At 37.2% G+C, this 19734-nt stretch overlaps 1 protein-coding gene across 2 annotated transcripts; it reads right to left on the minus strand.

Annotated features, from left to right (window-relative positions):
- Positions 1-479: 479 nt before the first annotated feature.
- Positions 480-19696, minus strand: SOX30 (SRY-box transcription factor 30). Of its 2 annotated transcripts, XM_034401529.3 has the most exons (5): positions 18030-19696; positions 10781-11020; positions 9266-9502; positions 4459-4951; positions 480-922 (listed from the first exon to the last, which is right to left on the minus strand). In XM_034401529.3, the coding sequence occupies exons 1-5, from the start codon at positions 19015-19017 to the stop codon at positions 541-543; spliced, it is 2340 nt and encodes a 779-aa protein (XP_034257420.1). In that variant the 5' UTR covers positions 19018-19696; the 3' UTR covers positions 480-540. The 2 variants fall into 2 exon arrangements, with proteins under 2 accessions (XP_034257420.1, XP_034257428.1); XM_034401537.3 differs by lacking the exon at positions 10781-11020 and having other exon boundaries at positions 18030-19695.
- Between the last annotated feature and the right edge of the window lie 38 nt (positions 19697-19734).

Raw genomic sequence — 19734 nt, forward strand, 5'->3', positions numbered from 1 at the left:
AATGAAGTTTCCCATCATAAATATATGATTCTATTTAAATTAAGGTCTGTATTTGCTCAACAGCAGATTTTTAAAAAATATGGTAAGTTGTACACAATTGTTGCTTCTAGCATTGCATAATGCAAGGTATATAGGGCAATGCCCTGATTTCATTAATTATCAAACTTCTTCAGTGCACTTTTTCAAATGGAAAATGTTGACAAATCAAGTTTAGCTGAAAGTAGAATCAATAAGGTACACTATTCACATGGTTTCTGGAAACATTACCCATAACTTTCAGCTAAAAGGCACGAGGTAACTAAATGAAAAAGTCTTCACCATCTTAAGAGCTGCCTTGATCAGCAGAGTATGCAAAATTAATATAAAAAGATACAGTACCTGTGATGATACATTGGTTCAGGAACTCTCCCATGTGTCATAAAAACTTTGGAACCATCTAGATTTACTATGCCTTCTAGATAACACTCACTAAAATAGTGTTATATGAGGAACATGTTTTATTTCATGTTTTAAAAAGTATGCTAGATTTGATCTGAAAAATTACAAATCTCTCAACACCTTTCCTTCGTCCTCATCATCACTATCAGTCACGTTGACTTGCTGTACACTAGAAGGGGTGGAAGGGGTGGCTGTAAAAACATTTTCAAGGGCCCCAATGTCCAACTGTGGCATAGGGTTTAAATACTCCTCTTCAGTCTGACTGTGGCTGCTGTAATAGGATGTCCCTTCCAAGCTCTCACAGCTGTGGGAGTCTTCACTATGTGTATGTTCATCGGAATATTCTCTGAAAGGGTAGTCTCTGTTCAGGGCAGAAAACATGGCCTCGTGTTTTTGATACTGGTCTTCATAAAAGCCAAGGCATTCAGGCATGGAGCTGGGGAAATTCCCATAGCCAAAAGGAGGCCGGCTATATGGACATGTGCTACATCAAAACAAAAAACAAAAAAAAAAGGTTACTTTGATTGCTTTGTCATAGGACTGATATATTACTAACACATGCAGGTAGTTCTCCACTTACGACCATTTGTTTACTGACCGTTCAAAGTTACAATGGCACTGAAAAAAAGATACTTATGACCAGTTTTCACATTTATGACACTGCAGCATCCTTGTGGTCATGTGATCAAAATTTAGGCGCTTGGCAACTGGCATGTATTCAGGACAGTTGTATGGTCCTGAGGTCATGTGATCACCATTTGTAACCTTCCCAGCTGGTTTCCAACAAGCAAAGTCACTGGGGGAAGCCAGATTTGCTTAACAGTCACATGATTCATTTAAGAACAGCAGTGATTTGCTTAACAACTGTGGCAAAAATGGTCATAAAATGGGGACAAAACTCATTTAATAATTGCCTTGCTTAGCAATGGAAATTTTGGACTCAACTGTAGTCATAGGTTGAGACTACCTGCATAGCAGGTCTTTATTTAAGCCTTGAGTTAAACTAATAGTAAGGTACATTCTCTTTCAGGCTGAAAACTGCATTTGACTTTTCAATAGAAGGAACAGTTTGCAGCAGGATAAAAAGTTCCTTTTCATTAGGGATTAACATCAGTTCTGTTAATGTAATTTAATATTTAATTTATATGTTAAATTAAAGGTATTATAGATATTCTCTACATATTTTCTAATCACATTTAAATTCACAGTTCTATAACAACTTTTAGAGGAGGTCTATAGCTGCATCTAAGGTTCTTGCTGCAAGGTCTATAGATGCAGAAAGTAGAATATTGACTAGGTAGTCCTACAGTATAGAAATCAATCCAGAGGTAGGACAATTCAGTCACTTACCCCCAACTTTTAATAAAAGCTGATTTAATTAATGAATATATAGTATAGCATTCATCCCAAAATAATAAGATAGTTTAAGGTGACATAAAATAAACAAAACCAATAAACACCCAGCAGCATCCTGAATTTAAATAGAAAGGGTTAAATAAAAATTAAAAGGCAATTAAAAAATTCTATGGTGATGACAAATGCCATATAGTCTGCTTTATTGTTTACATGAAATGTTAACTAGTACAGGCATATATGCATGGATATGTATCTCTATTCTCCTTCAATTCAAGTTCCTGATAATTTGGATGGATGGATGGATGGATGGATGGATAGATAGACTGAATGGTGTGCAAATTGTTTCAAAACTGAAACTGCACTTTTGAAGCATTTTGAACATCTATCATAAACACAGATATATACACATATACAGAAATACAAGGTTTGAATGGGTACAAGATACATGTAATTAGATATCAGAAGCAAATTAAATAGGTGAGGTATTGTGATGATTACATTTAGCAATTTACAGAAAAGTTGCTATTGATCAAATAACTTCCTGGCATTGAGTAAGGGAACTCAACTAGTTCTGGATCTTTATGATTAACAAGAAGATAACCACTGTCTTGTATTCTGCATTTCATTTCCCCCCAACTACTCTATATTGTAACCACCTAAGTTCATCTCTGAAGTCAGTTCAAAACGTTAGGCTTTTATAATGAGCCCTGGTGGCACAGTGTATTGTGCGATAGTGTATAAAACGCATTATTGCAGGCTAATTCTGCCCACAGCCGAGAGATTGATCCTGATGGGGCTCAATATTGTCTCAGCCTTCTATCCTTCCAAGGCTGGTAAAATGAGGATCCAGATTGTTGGGGGCAATATGATGTAAACTGCCCAAAGTGCTGTAAAGCACTGTGGAGCAGCATATACCAGAAAAACAGAGTTGGAAGGGACCTTGGAGGTCTTCTAGTCCAACCCCTGCTTAGTCAGGAAACCCTACACCACTTCAGACAAATGGTTATCCAATCTCTTCTTTAAAACTTCCTGTACCGTAAGACTAACCACTATTGCTATGTTTACCTTCACTGGCGGTTATTTTTGTCTTGAGGCTCATGTCTTATACTGCAAAACCCTAAATACTAACAAGACAGGTGATTGATCCAATAAACAAAAGCACTCTTATACCAAGCCATACAAGCTAAACAGACTTTTGTTTTTAAAAGTCCCCCTTTGCATTTAATATAAATGCAAGTTTTTTTCTCAACAAATTAACAGAATCCGAACAGTCTTGTATAGCCTTGGCAGGGCATACTGATTAGATGGGATACCAGAGGTGAGTTAGACTGGGGAATAAAAAAAAATCCCAGATGGGTAAGTTAATAAAGTTACCAGGAGTCAAGCTTGTCTTGGAATAAATTTTACTTAACATTTCTTCTGACCTATCCTGTCTCAATTTTTAGTAACTGCCAGATTGTGATTGCTATACACAATATGCACTACAGCAGCCCTGAAGTGAAATTATCATTAACATTGATAAGGATATCCTTTTCCAGAATAAGAGCATAGCTGGCTAGCTAGCTAAAATTAGAGTGTTCTGCTCGTTTCTCATTTTCTTAATGGGTACTTTCCATATCACACTGTTCAGTGGACCCTTGTGGAAGGTTAAAAAAGTAGTAGTAGTCTATCAAGGAAAAATTGACTTAAGGGGAGGTTCACATAAATCTAAGGTATATTTTATTCTGTTTTAGTGTGTTGTATAAATTCAGACATTACACGTACAACATGCTTTATGGTTTACTGTCTTGTACTATAGTTACTAGTACTATAGCTTATTGAACAATCTGTGCTTGTACATTTACCATATACTTAGCCAGATGGGTGAGTTCAGCACAGAAGTGATTATATAAGAGAACTAAAAACTCAGCCAGCTTAGTGTCATGGTGAAGTGCTAGTCTAGAACCCAGAAGATTGTGAGTTCTAGCCTCACTTAGGCATGAAAGCCAGCTGGGTGACTGTGGGCCACTCACTCTTTCTCAGCCCAACCCACCTTAGAAGATAGTTGTTGTGAGAAAAATGGGAGACAGGAGTATTAGGTATGTTTGTCACCTTGATTGATTGATATATATATCAGGATTCCACCACCACCACCATCATCCAGTCTTCTTTTCAAGGAAGACGGTGGATTCAGGTCAAAAATATATACATGTCCCGATTGTAATGGGTTTATACCTAACTTAGGAAAAATCAAGAGTGCAAATCAGAGACTGAGCCATTGGGGTTTGAGGTCTCTAATCCAAAACTGTTGGGTAGAGCCCCAAACATTCAGATTGTCTCTTGGAAAGATTTGTTTTAATAATTAGATGAGTATGATGATTCTGACTTGTTTTTTCTACTTGGAAGGTCTTGTTTCATGTCTTAAAAAGAGACAATAATGTACTAGATGGGCTTAAAAGATTGGACATGGGAGAAAAATCTTTAAAAGCCTCTATGGTGACTGAAAAATTTGATGAAAATAATTTCAGCAGAATGGAATGCATGGAAGTTTCATATGAAAGGAAACAGAGGGAAAACAGAAGGAAAATTGTCTAATGTTATTGCACTTTTGCTAACAGTAACTGCAAACCTTGGCATAGTGTGTCTAATTACCTATTCCAGAATGCAAGTATGTGGTTGCATTACCTTGATGGAAAATAATGAGGTCCTGGTAAAAAATAAGGATGGTGAAATGAAAATCGAGGAGGAGCTCCAAAGAGAGTTGCTGGATGACCAATGGGAGGAGGCTGATAAACATGTGGATGAGGGATAGGTGGTGCTTGAGGAATGGGTCCATTTCTAGAACATGAAGAAACACCTGAGTATTCCTTGGGGGGTTGGCTATTTGAGACACTGTATCTAGGGTGAGTAGTGCTTGTATTATTTGGGGTCCTGCTTGAGCTTTCAATAGAAATCTGGTTGGGTCTCTTTATAGAGCAATTTGTTCCTGAAGATACACGATGAGCTTCTGTTGGGGAAGGTGCAGCAAATCGTTGAGGCTGAAGGACTGGCCGAATTGGCAGGTTTGCAGTTGAGGCAGCTAATGGTGTTGTGTTTCCTACACTTGGCTGGAACAGTGTAATAGGGCCTGGATGCTGAGCAGAAGGAGCTGGCAGCTGGATAGTAGAAGCGGCTTCACCTTTGGAGAAGGAAAATGATCAGTTTTAACTGAGAAACTCATATTAATAGTATTTTCTTATTTAAAGTTTACTTCATTTAATTTTACTACAAAACATTTGCCAACAAGTAATAATTATGCTATGTGTGAAAATCATTATATATGTTCTGTAAGTAATATGTGCAGGACTATATTATAACCTATGCTTTTGTAAAAATTGTACTATGCAATTATACTTTGACAAAAAAATAAATAAATATTAAAATATAATTCCTTAAATTTGTAAATCTGAAAACTCAAAATTCCTTCTCTTGTTGGAAACTCATTACTATTATCAACAATAAAAGTTTATTGATATATATTAAACAGCATTAAATATAAAATATAAAAAGGCATGGGGGTGGGTGATTTGAAGGAAATCTCTCTCTAAGCACACCTAACCAACAGATCCAGCAGGAAGGCATGTGAAGAGTCCTATCCATGAAGAAATGGCATCTAATAGGACAGAGGAAGAAAGGCTTATCTGCTAAGCACCTACTCTATGGAATATTATTCCTTTTGATGTCAGATTGGCCCCAACAGTACTGGCTATTTAAAAGGGCCCGAAAACATGGCTTTGCCATCTGGCCTGGGAATCTGAAACATGGATATGGAGACTGTATTGCTAGGAAAATTGAGCACACTGTCTTGCAATTATGGGTTTTTGTTTTGTTTTTAAAGATTGGTATTGTTTTAACTTTTTTTAATTATTTTTGTTATGTTTTTGGTTATTTTGTAGTATTGTTTTTATATTTTAAACTTTGTATGCTGTTCAGAGTCATGAACAATTTCTTCATTTGATTTTTATCTCACATTTATTACTGTGTATAAGTAACTCAAGGCAGCAAATGTTCCTAATACTCCTTCCCACTCCTATTTTCCCCTGTGTGGTGAGTTAGACTAAGGGATAGCCCAAGGTCACAAGCCAGCTTTTCTGCCTAAAGTGGAAACTAGAACTCACAGTCTCCTGGTTTCTAGGCCAGCATTTTAACCTCTCACCAATCTGGCTCTCTTTATTTATCAAACAAACAAACAAACAAACAAACAAACAAACAAATACTGTATCTATCATCTTAATATCCAAAGATATTTAGGATATCTTTCAAACTTGTTAATAAAAGCCTATATTTAGGCCTGCATTCCATTGTTTTCTAATACTGTATATGGAATTAGAAATCAAATACGTATCCAAAAGTTAAGACACCAAGTATCCAGTTTCGTTTGGTATTATATATACACCAAATATATATAATATATTAAATATTATACATAATATTTATATTTGTGTGAAATAATAATTATTTATAGGAGATTATGTTCCCACATTTGTTCTTATTTTTGTCTGTCAACTCTAGCATGATGAATGCTGCTTCCAAATATAGCTTTATTGTGGATCATCACAATAGTAGTGAAGTTCTTCAGGATGTCAATTTTCTAGCTCTTTTCTTTCTGGAGAAAATTAACTTTTTCAAGAAGGATAGGAAAAAAAATAGTGCTGTGATTTCGATACTGAGGATGATTCAAACAGGTGATCTTAACAGCTCATCTCACATTTTTATAACATCTGCAGTAAATCTTATATTCATCATCTATTTTATACTTTAAATAGGCCTCATTTTAGACTGTATTCTAGTGGGGGTGGGCAATTGTTTTAGCACAGAAGAGCTGAACTTTTGGAGTATGTTTGTGTTTTGAGGAGTTTTATTTTTACACAAGAATAAGTATGTTTAAGTACAAGTACACAATTAGTTTTGAGCCAGTTTCCTTTAAAGGAAGAGGAAATGTCACTTTATTGCTGAATTTTAATAGTACAATTGCAGGTGGGATTTGGGAACAAAAAAGAAAACAAGGCTGACTGAATGTGAATCTTAGTTGGTCTTTTCTTGATTTAAATGATATTTTGTAATTTCAAATAAAAAAATAAAAAATAACCCACCATTTAAAAGAAGTTTTTTTTGTTTCTTTGAAGTTAATCAATTATAAAAAAATATCTAAATTCTAAAGTGAAAATGACCTATTTTATGATTAGATTCAATGCGTGTATCAGTTACTGCCCATATCAAAATTATATCCTATTAAAACAGGGGTTCCCAACTTGTGGGCCGCGGCCTATTCACAATTGGGCTGTGTGAGTGGCTGGCTGCTGTGTGTGTGGACACACACACAGCTCCACTCACATGAGCAATGTGTGCGCACGCACACATATGCCACTCCTACAAAACCATCCCCCGTTTCCCTCCTCACTCACCCCCCCTCCCCCGCTCTGGGCTGCCAACTCGGAAAGGTTGGGGAACTCTGTATTAAAAGACACAAAAGGCATGGATGGAATATGAAGGATATTATCCATACAAAATACAAAATATACTCCAATAGCATTCTGGCTTAAAATGGAACTACAATATTATATTACTATAGGCCCTACCTAGGAGTAAAATTGACAGATTTTTTTCCAGTTTCCCCTTTCTCTTTAACAAACTGTTGTTTTTTTTCTTTCTACTTGGGTAGAACAAGAAATAATATTTTTTGTTACTGCAGAACTTGCAGCAGTTTGTGGCCAAAACTACCCCCCCCCCTCATTACAGTATTTCTAAACCGGCAGAAGTGAAAATGATTACATATGGCCTTCACATTGCTTCTAAGGATTTATTGAATGAAAACAGTGATGATATGGAAGCATCCCATGATAACTGGCAATGGAATGAAGAGACCATCCTATAGTACATTTTACCAGTCTTCTAAAGCATCTATGAGTATCAAAATCTGTAAGCTAGTGGACATGCATTATGCATGAGTGCATTGATTCATGTCAAAAGAAAATGGACACTGCTTGTTACAATAGATTCATCATTTTGCAAGTTTTGACATATACCTGTACAAACATGGTAGATGCCACTGGTAATATGGGGTCGCGATGGGTCGGACACGACTTCGCAACTAACAACAACAAACAGAAAATCCGCCTCAAGAAGTGGCAACACCCAGTCATGTGATCTACAAAGTTATAAAGGGTTAGTCCTGGTTAATATTTGATTGTAGTCTGGGAGGTATGTTGGATTAGAGAGCTGAAAATTTTATTCTGAGAGAAAGCAATGGCCGACCACTTCCATTTCAAGAAAACTGTGTAGAAGATATGTCCAATTCTGCAAATTAATTTTCACTCTGATAAAAACAATGAACAGTTACATATTGTCCTAATGTAAAGGTTGGTTCAGAGACTGACACAGATTTAAGGAGACAGCTACCTGCAAACTTCTCTTTTATGGAAAGAACTGTGTCCACAACTGTGTACGACAGAACTTTTACAAAAAATGAAGAAACACTCCATCATAATGCATTGGGGCGATACCGTTGCGAATCGGTAGTAAAGGTAAGTGGAACTCACCCCTGGTCGCGATGTCAGACATGACTTCGCAACTAACAACAAATTCCCTTAATTTTAGTATGTCTAATTAAGAAAGATTCTGAGATTCTTATTTGAAAGAATCAGTTTCACTTGAGCCGGCTGTCATAACATGAGACCAGCCATTACAAAAGAAGCACATTTCTGGTTCCATTTATTATAGAAGTGTGAGAAAACAGACCAGAGTGCTGTTGTCAGAAATTACTTATATGTTTCATTTGAAAAGAACGTACTTTGTGGAATTCTTATCTTGGGAGTTCTGGGAAATTTGTTCATTAGATTGTTTAATTCCAGGCTGGTGGCAAAAATTTGATACTATGTAAGTCTCACCATGTGGATTCACTTAAAGGCAATTTTACTTTATAAGAATCAAATTTATAAATTTGAAAAAAATGCTTATAAAAGTATGGTTATATTTTATCAACTTGTTTAACTTGATGAAGACAATAAGTGCAATATTTAGTTGCTAGTTTAAAGATTTCTACAAAACTGTGCTATGAATGTGCTTATAGGAATTTAAATTCTTATTCCAAAGGTGCTTTCAAAAAGGCAACTGGACTTGTTTGATTTTTCTTCAAGACATCTCACCCAAGAACCTTCTTCAGTTCTAATTAAGCGGTGGGGAATGAAAAGGATTTATACTGTTTGCAATCATCCACTATGAGGGTCATTAAACCATCTGGTGGTTAATCTAGGTCCTCAGAGTCACCTGAATCAGAGTGCCAATGAGTGTGGAACTGACTTGGGACTGTTGAAAGAGCTGCATAGTAAACAGATGTGTCCCATCCCTTCCCCACTGTTGAGAGTGGGCTATTCAATTTTAACACAGCTAGCCTCTTTGATTCCTCTTTCAAACCAGTTTAAAGAATTCATATAAACAACGAAAATGAACTTACAGACTGGATGTCCAATGCTGTTCTGTACGTTGGGAATAACCACAGAGTAGGTAGGTGATCGGAAAGGATAAATGGTAGTTGGATTTGTAGTAATAATACTCTGAGAAGTCCCAGTAAACACAGTAGAGGCTGTCATTGGACTCGTAGCTATGATGTTCTGAGTTGTACCCGAGAATACAGTGGAGACAGTCAATGGAAACCTCTTCCTTTTGCCAGGCCTTGGCTGGTAAACCCAACCTGCAGAAATGTTAAAGAGTACGCCAGCTGAAAGATAGAGTTGCTTTTGAAAATTCTTACTTAGTGAAGATATGCATTATTAAGAGTAACATAAACTTCTCTGCTGCTAAGTCAAAAAATCATATTTGCAAAAGAACACACGTATATGTACAATATGAATAGGAATCTTACAATCTCTCAGAGGGAAAGAGAGATACTGTTTCTTTCTATTTGTAATACCTCTCGTTACCATGGATTTTGGTTTGAGTTATATACAAACATGAGAGTCAATTTGGAGTCCTGGCGATTACATGGATAATTTTCTTGGCAACATTTTTCAGAAGTGGTTTGCCTTTGCCTTCTTCTTAGGGCTGAAAAGAAATGACTGCCCCAGTCATCCGGTTGCTTTGTGCAAGATTATTACTCATGCTCAGTATCTTTAATCACTACACCAAATTGGTATTCATGCCATCCATATTATCACCCGATTGTGACATAACTTTACAATCATGACAGAATACCAACTTGTTAAATAAAACATTATTTCTGCTAATACTAAATAGAGTTAATGCCTTTCTTATTCTATTATTCATTATATTTGCTTTAGTATTACAGAATTTAGCATCAGATTATTTTTTAAAATATTTATATAAAATCAGAGCCCTGGAAATTATATTATCTGAATTGTATTTCACTGGGAATAATACAAAGACATGCAATAAGTTTATACATTTAAAACAGGAACATCAGCAGAAATTATCAGCATTAATATAATTGGGTTAATTAATATTAACATATGCCTTTTGTTGAATAAACTATTTTTTCCCAGATGTAATTTCAAATAATTAACAAGGTTTACATAAATCAGTGGAAATGCACATTCACAAACAGATGAGAGAAAAGTTGAGGCTTTCTTTCTTTTATTGTTGCGGACTGCCAGAGCCACAGAGTGTCTGCAAGTTTAATAAATAATTATTTCCAGATCCTAAATATGTCCCACTTGATAAAATGGGAAAACCTTAGTGCTCATACTAATATACAGATGATTGATCTACATGTGTGGTGGCATAATGTCACCATTCATTTGGCTACTTGTATGTCTTTGGGAGAAGATATACGAGTCAGAAAAAAACTAAGGAATTTTCCTCATTATTTAAACATACTAGGTTTTTTTTTAATCTTGCAGGATTCTGTTTCCTGAATGTTTATATTTAAACACCATTTTTCCATGCATGAACCTGTGGATTACCTAATGGCAATCAGTTATGAAAAATGTATAAATAATTGCCTCTCTAGTACCAGGAAATTCTTCTCTGTGTTTTTCTTTTATCTTCTGAGCTTCATCATAATAAGGTTTCTTTTGTTCTTCAGTGAGCTTGTTCCATTCCAATCCAAGCTGGACACTGATCTCGGCATTATTAGCAGCAGGATTAGCTTTGGCTAAGGCTGGCCGATGAATTCTTGCCCATACCATAAATGCATTCATAGGACGCTTGACATGGCCATCTCTATCTTTGCTGAACGGAGTGTCTGGTATCCCTACGATAAAGTAATATTAATGTTTAGGTAATATAGGGATGGGTGGAATATACTGCTAATTCTGAGGTATTCTGTGGGCATTGAAGTATGATCCTAACAATTAATAATAAAATGATTTTTCTCTCCCTCAATTGCTGAAAATACTGCTTAATTCTGGCAACAAATGCAAACATTAGGCTCAAACACACCCCAATTCTAAATTCTAATTATTATGATTATTACATATGACTGTAGATTATGAATTTTGGTAATTAGTACAGGGCTATTTTTGGCAAGTATCATATGATCTTATTGTAAAGTGAAATTATAAGATGATATAGGACAGTGTGTAATTTACTTTTCTACTGTATATGGAAGAGGTAGGAGTATGATTCCTCCTGGAGCCTTTATTCATCTTCAGGCTCTGCATTGATATTTTGGAGAATTATGTGCTTTAGACTGGGAACCTCCTCTAAGGAGTTGTTGGAAATAGAAAAGAGGAAAAAAATTGTATAACAAAAAGTCCATTGGATTTTATAACTAGTTCTTTCTCTCACTACATGAAGCATGGTAAATGTTAGTAACTACATAAAGAATGAGCAGGTTCTCTACCAGTTTGGGGCAACTTTGACTTCCACTTTGTCATAGGGCAAACTATATTTGAAATTGAATGAAGTTGTCAGGAACAATTTGCAAGATGACATAGGGATTGGAAATTCACTAGGTGGTTACATTTTTTGAATCTAACTAGACACTGGGGATAAATAACTATATGCTGAGTGATAAAAATAATAAACGAACAAAAGCATGTCTTGCATGAGGTTCCAAGTCTACAATATCCCATGTTTTCCTCTGTAAATTGCTCTTAGAATTTACTAATTACATCATGAACAACAGAAGTTTATCCATTTATCCATGATTTGTCAGAATTAAGTCTCACGGTGTCCACTATATTTAAGAGTGTACCATACATTTCATTCAATGGGGAACTACAGATTTATTTTTTTAATTTATGCAGTCAATTTGCATAGCTGCCCATCTGAACAAGTGACCCTGGATTAAAAAGAGCAGAGATCAGATTAGAGATGAACTTCTCATTTAATTTCTTTCAGTATATTTTATAGCTTTCAGTTTTCCTGTCCATACAATTCCACAATTTAAGCATGGTTATTGATGGGTCCAATAGTCATATTTAAATTGTGGAATTGTATGGGCAGGAAAATCGTGAAAGCTATAAAATATACTGAAAGAAATACGATACTAATGTGGCTGTATTTAAGGAACACCTGCAAGTTTCAGTTGATACAAAATGCAGTGGCCCAGGTACCGGTACTTACAAATAGGCACGTCACACCTATTTTGTGTGTCCAGCAGTGGCTTTCTACTTCCCAGATCCAATTTAAAGTGTGAGTTTCAACCTATAAGGCCCTTTAGGACTTGCTGCTGGAATATTTGCAAGACTGCATCTCCCCACTAGAGTCATCTCAACAACTTTGAGCCAGGAGAAAGAGCTGTTTGTCCCCATTTTCAAGAGGGGAGGGGAATTATAGTCCAGAAGCATTAGAGCCGCCCAGAGTCCCTAGGGAGTTGGGCGGCATAGAAATGTGATTAATAAATAATAAATAATTATTTTTCCATGTTGGGATTGGCTCACTGAAATGGTCTCCCATTGGACATTCACTTGTCCCCAACATTAAGTGCCTTCCAGAAAAAGCTGAAAATGGGTTTTTTGGACAGCTTTAAATATTATTTTGGGTTTGTAACATAATTACCAGTATATATTCTTAGTATTTTTATGTTTACTGTTTACTGTTTATTATTTTTTAATTACTGAGCCACCAAGAATTTATGATTGAAGAGAAATATAAATCTGATAAAATGTAAATATTCATGGAGATTACATTTTACATCAAAAAGGCTAAACTGGTTTCCACAAGAATTACATGCATAGCTCCAGCACAGACTACAGTGGGAGTTCTTTAGTCTCATTATAACCTTTTCATAGCATTGCCATTTGATGGTACACTTTGGTGGGTCATCCAGGACACTTATTCCCAATTAAATGTTATGGCTGACCTGCTGCAGAAACTGGCATGAAAATAATTCCCATTTAACAAATGAAAATTACCTTAAGATACTTGGGTTTTAGATTATATCGTATTCTAGTCGTACTGATTTGTAAATGATAGTCATTGTTTAAAAAGGTAAAAGTTTCCCCTATTCAGTCGTGCTTTTGCTCTAATCCAGGCCAACAAAGAGACTCATCCCAACGAAGAGGATAGCAGAATAACAGAGTTAGAAGGGATTTTGGAGGTCTTCTAATCCAACCCTCTGCTCAAGCAGAAGACCCTATACTATTTCAGACAAATGGCTGTCTAATCTCTTCTTAAAAATCTCCAGTGATGGAGCACCCACAACTTCTGGAGGCAAGCTGGTTAATTGTTCTCACTGTCAGGAAATTTCTGTCAGGATGAGAAACAATGTTTAGCAACTCCTTCTCCTGCCTTCTCCCCTCTTTCCCCCTCCGATTGTTATATGACTATTCTGGAGGATGTGCTCAGATCTTTCAAGGGAACTGGGTCTACCACATTCTTCTGCAAATGGTTATCATTTGCAAAGTCTAAGATACATGGCAATAAGACTTAAACTTTTGAGTAGATATTAACAGAATTGAGCTCCAAAATACTTTGTAATACTTAGTCTACAAATAAAGAAGCATATGCAACAGACCACAAATTTACTTCTGCTAGATTCTTGTTTTATCTTAAAATATTCCATATTTGAATGAAAAGATATAAACATTTATTCAGAAGTAAAAATATTCCTAGGTCAATAAGTCTCTAAGACTCTTTAGTGTTTTGTTTCTAAATTGAGTTTACCGGAGACTAAAGCAGCCATGGCTATAAATGTATATTGAATCAGGATATAAAAACATATACTACATGGCCCTGACTGGCTTAACATTATGCTATATAGAGCCGAGGTGGCACAGTGGTTAGAATGCAGTACTTCAGCTGACTGCTAGCTGCAGTTCAGCAGATCGAATCTCACCGCCTCAAGGTTGACTCAGCCTTCTATCCTTCTGAGGTGGGTAAAATGGGGATCCAGATTGTTGGGGGCAACATGCTGACTCAGTAAACCGCTTAGAGAGGTCTGTAAAAGCACTATGAAGCGGTATATAAGTCTAAGTGCTATTGCTATATACCATGATTTGTTGAACAAGCCAATTGGTTGGGCTCAGAAAACACACTATATCTTAAACAGCCCAAAAATCATACCACAACCCAAATGCTACCAATTAAAGGATGTCATTGAATAGGGTCCAGGAAACTGGCTTTTTCTGTCACATCACCTACCCTTCAGACAGCTTGCTCACTTAAGATTCAGATTGCCCCAACCTTGCTGGCTTTTTGGAAAGCTTTTAAAACCTGGATGTTTTCCCAGGTATGGAGATCAGAATAATTAGATCTGTAAGGTCTTGTTAATCTATTGTAGCATGGTCTGCTCTTGGTTGCCATTTTTGCTTTTTTACTTTTTTTTTTGCTAATGAGCTAGTTATTGCACTGGTGTTTTAAGCTATGCTAACTGGCCAGATATCAGCCGTATAATGAAAATAATAAGCTAAATCAACACCAAAACAAATCATATTATGTTATATGGATCAGGCTTCTTTCTGGGAGCAAGTTCCATTGAAATCAGTGGGATACATTTCCAAATAACCAGGTTATCACCAGATGAATAGCATTCTGGTCGGAGGCTTGTTAACTGAGCATCTTGACAGACGTTTCTTCTCAATTGCCCAGGGCCCTGTTTTCTCTCTCTCTATTTAGAGACCAACTCCTTGAAATCCAATTTAAGTATCACATCTGTCACTAAATTTACAATCTAGGAATCTACCAGTTCCCTTCTAAACAAGCCAGCAACATTGTATCTCATGAAAACAAATTCCAAATTTTCAATAAGTACTAGGGTAGGTGAAGCAGTACCTTTTATCTTCTTAAATGCAACTGCCAATCACTTGGAAAGCTCCTTGCAAGATAAGAGAAGCACTAAGAGACACCTGAATTCAAATTTGCAATTCCTCAATAAGACAGTAGGATCTCTTAGCTAAAATTACATCAGAGTTTTGTGTGAGGAAAAAAACCCCATGGCTTCTGGGAAAACAGATAGAACAGATACACATGTAACAAATCCCATTTAGGATCTCTATCCGTTTATCCATAGTATGAAATTGTACTGTATCAATTTAAACAATTTCAATTTTTTCTTAATTGAAAAGTCCAACCCTTTTACACTATAGTTCAGAATTTTTGTTCTGCATCTTTTCTAATTTTGTGGTAAGAATGTTGAGATAAACTACATGATGTTGTTTCTAAACTGTTTTAGACTTTTAGATCATATTTTAATTATGATCACAAACTTACACAAACATAAGAAACCTTCTGTCTGGAAGCCAGATCTGCATCTAATCCATCCAGTGGATTTATTTTTTCATTCTTGCAATATATCCGTGACTTTTCAATGATTTGGCCATAACATCAATATCTTTGGCAATACTTAAATATTAAATGAAGAGAATAATTTTTACATTCATACAGAATACATAATGTTATCCCCTTCAAGACCCATACTTCCATTAACCCACTTATTCTGAGCGTACTTGAAATTACTTTTTTGTAGCCTTATACTGGAACAAGTATCTAATTTTCAGTTTACAGCAAAACAAAATCAGTACAATGAAGTTCATGTATAAGTGTTCATTTATAGAACATCTTCCATATTAAAATACATTGAAAGAAACATTAATAAACTTTCAGTCTCATTTCTTTCATTTTAATAATAAAACATAAAGTTCCTTTATAATGACCCATTTTTTTGTGTAATATTATATTATATAGCTAAACTGAGTAGCAGATAGTACTTCAGAAATTCAGGTAGCAGACTTTCCCACAAAAAATGCCAGAAATGGATCTTTAGCATATAAAAACACATATACTCTGCCACGGAGATAAAAAATGCTTTTTATAAATATGTCTTCCCCAAATAAGAGTAATTTTATGAAATTTAAAAATATTTTCAAGAATAGGTTTATTTACTTGATAATAAGATGATTACATTTGTGATGTCTGAGTCTAAAAAAGATCCAGGAAGATTCATATAAAAATCCTAATACTGGACCACTTTCAATGGCAGCCAGTTTTTCTTTAGAGTTTCGGGTAAAGGGGTTCCTTTTTCGTGATGGGCCATGTGGAACTTTCAGTGTTTAACTTTTCACATATGAGTAAGAATGAAAATAAATGCCTGCATTCAGGATTTCTATTAGGAGAATATTGTCTCACAATATTACAAACAGGAGATATTTTTCCTCTTTGTTCCCTAACTCAATACAACAGAGTCTATTCATCTTCACGTAGCTCTATACTGCTTTCTCTTGATCATTTTATACTGTAATACACTAATGGAATGGACAGATTTTTTTTAAAAAAACCCTCTTTTGGACAGTCATATAATCAACATATAGCTGTTGTGAAACACACACACACACACACAGTATAAATAAATGGCTTTACTGGTGGAAGACAGAATATTTCTGGCTCATGTTAATCTATCATAAACACTGCATATCCCTCCAAAAGAAAACATAAAGCTGAAGTCAGGAAATAGTTTTCTTCTTTCTCATTGACCATGAAATATAATTCACAAGATTGGTTTTAACTTATATCACTATTTCCACAATCATATTAAATGAGGATTCCATCTATGTATCATTGAAAAGGCATTTTATTAGCAATCTAGCCAAATTCAGTTGACATAGACAAATGTATTTTTAAACAAAATTACAGAGATACCTTAGTGGAATAATAAAACTTCTGCCTTTTGATACCAAACTAGCAGATTTATACAGATGTTAGAATATGAGACTTCTAACAGAACAAACTTCTCATTTATATTTAGCTATGACATTCACTGAATGAACCATTACCTGCTCCTTGTTCAACCTAATTTGTTTTATGGGATTGTGAGAATAAAATGGAGGACTATTCACTTATTCTAGTTCTTTCTAAACAGATAGCAAATAGCTGGATTTTTTTATTCCTGCTTGTACCACTTCCTTGATCACAATTATCTGGTCACCTCTCCCACTCATAGACTACTATAATTTATTCTAAATAGGGTTACCCTTTCAAACAGGCTGTGGCCTGGTAGTGGGTCACGGCCCGAGGGTTGGAGACCCCTGGTTTATTGTTTTTGTTATTTCAGATACGTTTTTATCATTCTAATTTTATTGTACACTGCCCAGAGTCACATTTGAGATATGGGTGCTATACAAATTTGATGCTTAAAAGCCTAACTCTTTTATTGTAAATAGGGTTTTATGAATTGGTAATATAGGTTTTACTCTGTGAAATTAAATCCTAAAATAAATGTTAAGATTTTAGGCCTGTGCAGCATTTTTTATTCAATTTCAAAGATGTGTGAGCACAAATACAGCACTAGTCTTCAGCTTTTTAAAGCAGCTGCATCTTTTGGAATCAAAATTGAAGCGTCACACAGACGTATTACATTTTAAGCTGTTTTAGTATTCTTTGCCTCTGTTGAACAGATGTTTTATTCCACCTTAATTTTGATTAATAATCCAAGGCAGCAAACATACGTAATACTCTTTCCTTGTTCTATTTTCCTCACAACTCTGTGAGGGGGATTGGGTTCAAAAAGAATGATTGGCCCAAGTCCACTCAGTTAGCTTTTATACCTAAAGTGGGACTAGAACTCAGTTCCCTGGTTTCTAGGCCAGCACCTTAACCACTACACCAAACTATAAAACAATTTGAGAAGTATAATCCCTGTGTATTTATAGGTTTCATTAACTGGAATATGCACTATTGTACATGAATTGCTGACTCAAAGTTTGAGGGATGGGGTGCACTGTCGTATACCTTGAAATAATAGCACACTCTTATTGTTCAATCCAGTGTTTACACATACCAGTTTATGGTTAATATGATAAATTCTGACTAATTTCTAATACCTGCATCTGAGGGTAGCACTGTGAGAGGAACATCTTTAGTTTCAATTTTGACTGAAGGCTCCAGCAAGGACTGCATTTTAAGGGGCACTTGTGTCACTGGCACTTTAGTCACTCTTATAAGCTCAGATGGTGGTGGTCCCTGAAACTGGATCCTAGCCCCTGGAGGGACCGGATGAAGTGTAACAGGAATCTTCAGTTCTTGAGAATGCTGTGTTCCGATAGGTTGAGACAAACTAACATCCTGGCTAATGTGAGCGGGACCACTGGAAGATGGTGGAGGCTTGGATGCCACTTCTTCCCTCCCTTTGCAATCCTCCTCGGGAGGCTCTACGAGTTCGGTTTTGATGGTCCCTTCTTTTGCAGATCCCAAGACTTTGGCATCACAGTTTTCTTTCAACTTTGCCTCCTTCTTGATCTCCTCCGTCTCTTCAACTTTCCCCAGTTTGACTTCCCCTACACTTTTCACACTGCTACAACTACTTTCATCTTTGCCGCTGAGACGGTTTGTAAGCGTTTTAGGCTCTCGTCTTTTTTTCTTGTTGCTACTTCCCATAAAGAGCAATGGGTTCTCTGGCTCACGCTCCTCCGCTTTCACCTGTAACCCTTTCTGGTGCCCGTTTTCTTCCTCCTCTTCCTGCTTTTCACAGGCTCCAGTTTCCGTCCCAAGGACAGGCTGGGAAAGCTGCTGCCTGCCAAGACAAATCTGCTCTTCCAAAACATGTTGTTGCTCTTTAAAGGTCCCCCCTTCCCCAGGCTGTGGAAGTTTCTGTTCCTTGTGCAAAACACTTTGTTTGGGAGAGAGGGGGTGCAGGAGATGGTGCTGGGGAGCCTGTTTGGGAGGGAACAGCAGAAGGTGCGGGTCCCTGCCCCCCTGTCCTGGCAGAGGGTGCAGGAGAAGATGGTCCATGCAGGCAGTGCTCTGCCAAGCCGTGGAATGCAGGAGCCGGTGCTGCTCTCTTGGGGCTTCCTCCTGCGCCCCTTTCTCCATGCCGCAGCCCGCCCTTGATAGTAGGATTGTTACGGGATTGTGAGCTCAGCCCGGTCCTCTGTTACCGCCCGTTTGTTTGCTGCGGTTGGCTTGCAAACGTTCTCCGCTCCCCCTCCCCCCCCAACTCCAAGGTCCACGCGCCCGCTCTCGACCCCGCCCTCTGGCTCGCGAGGGCCTCGCGCCTGCCGCACGTCGGCCAAGAAATGGCAATTTGTGGGGCTCCACGTGCCTCCTCACTTTTCCCTCCTTGGACTGTTGCCTGGAGGTTGCCATGGCTACCCTGGGCGCCACGTAACAATGAGGTCGCCCTTGGATACCGAGGGGAGGAACAGGCGCACGGACCCTACGTCGGTGTCGCCGCTTTTTTGCGGAGAGACGAGTTTGGGCCTCGCCCCCCCCTCCCTTTCCCCCGCGTTTGCCACCGAGCGAAAAATGGATTGCGGCTTTTTTTTTTTTTTTTTGAAAAAAAACCCCCATGTATCTGCTCCTTTCTCCTCATCCCACTGAGGAACCACGCACAAGTCTACGCACATGGTGGTGGTGGGAGATGAGGGGACTCGCGATCCGAGAAGGCGGGTCTCAGCCTCAGGTCTTTCTGCATTTACTCGGAAGCCTCAACGTAGGGCCTGGAAGAGGCAGAGGGGCCGGTAGTGATTCCGGCCGATCTTACGGTATCATAGAGAGGCAGCGTTAGAGTCCCCTCTCTTCCGGTGTCGC

Source organism: Pantherophis guttatus, chromosome 2, assembly GCF_059756535.1.
Source record: "Pantherophis guttatus breed Tessera chromosome 2, ASM5975653v1, whole genome shotgun sequence".
Taxonomy (NCBI): domain Eukaryota; kingdom Metazoa; phylum Chordata; class Lepidosauria; order Squamata; family Colubridae; genus Pantherophis; species Pantherophis guttatus.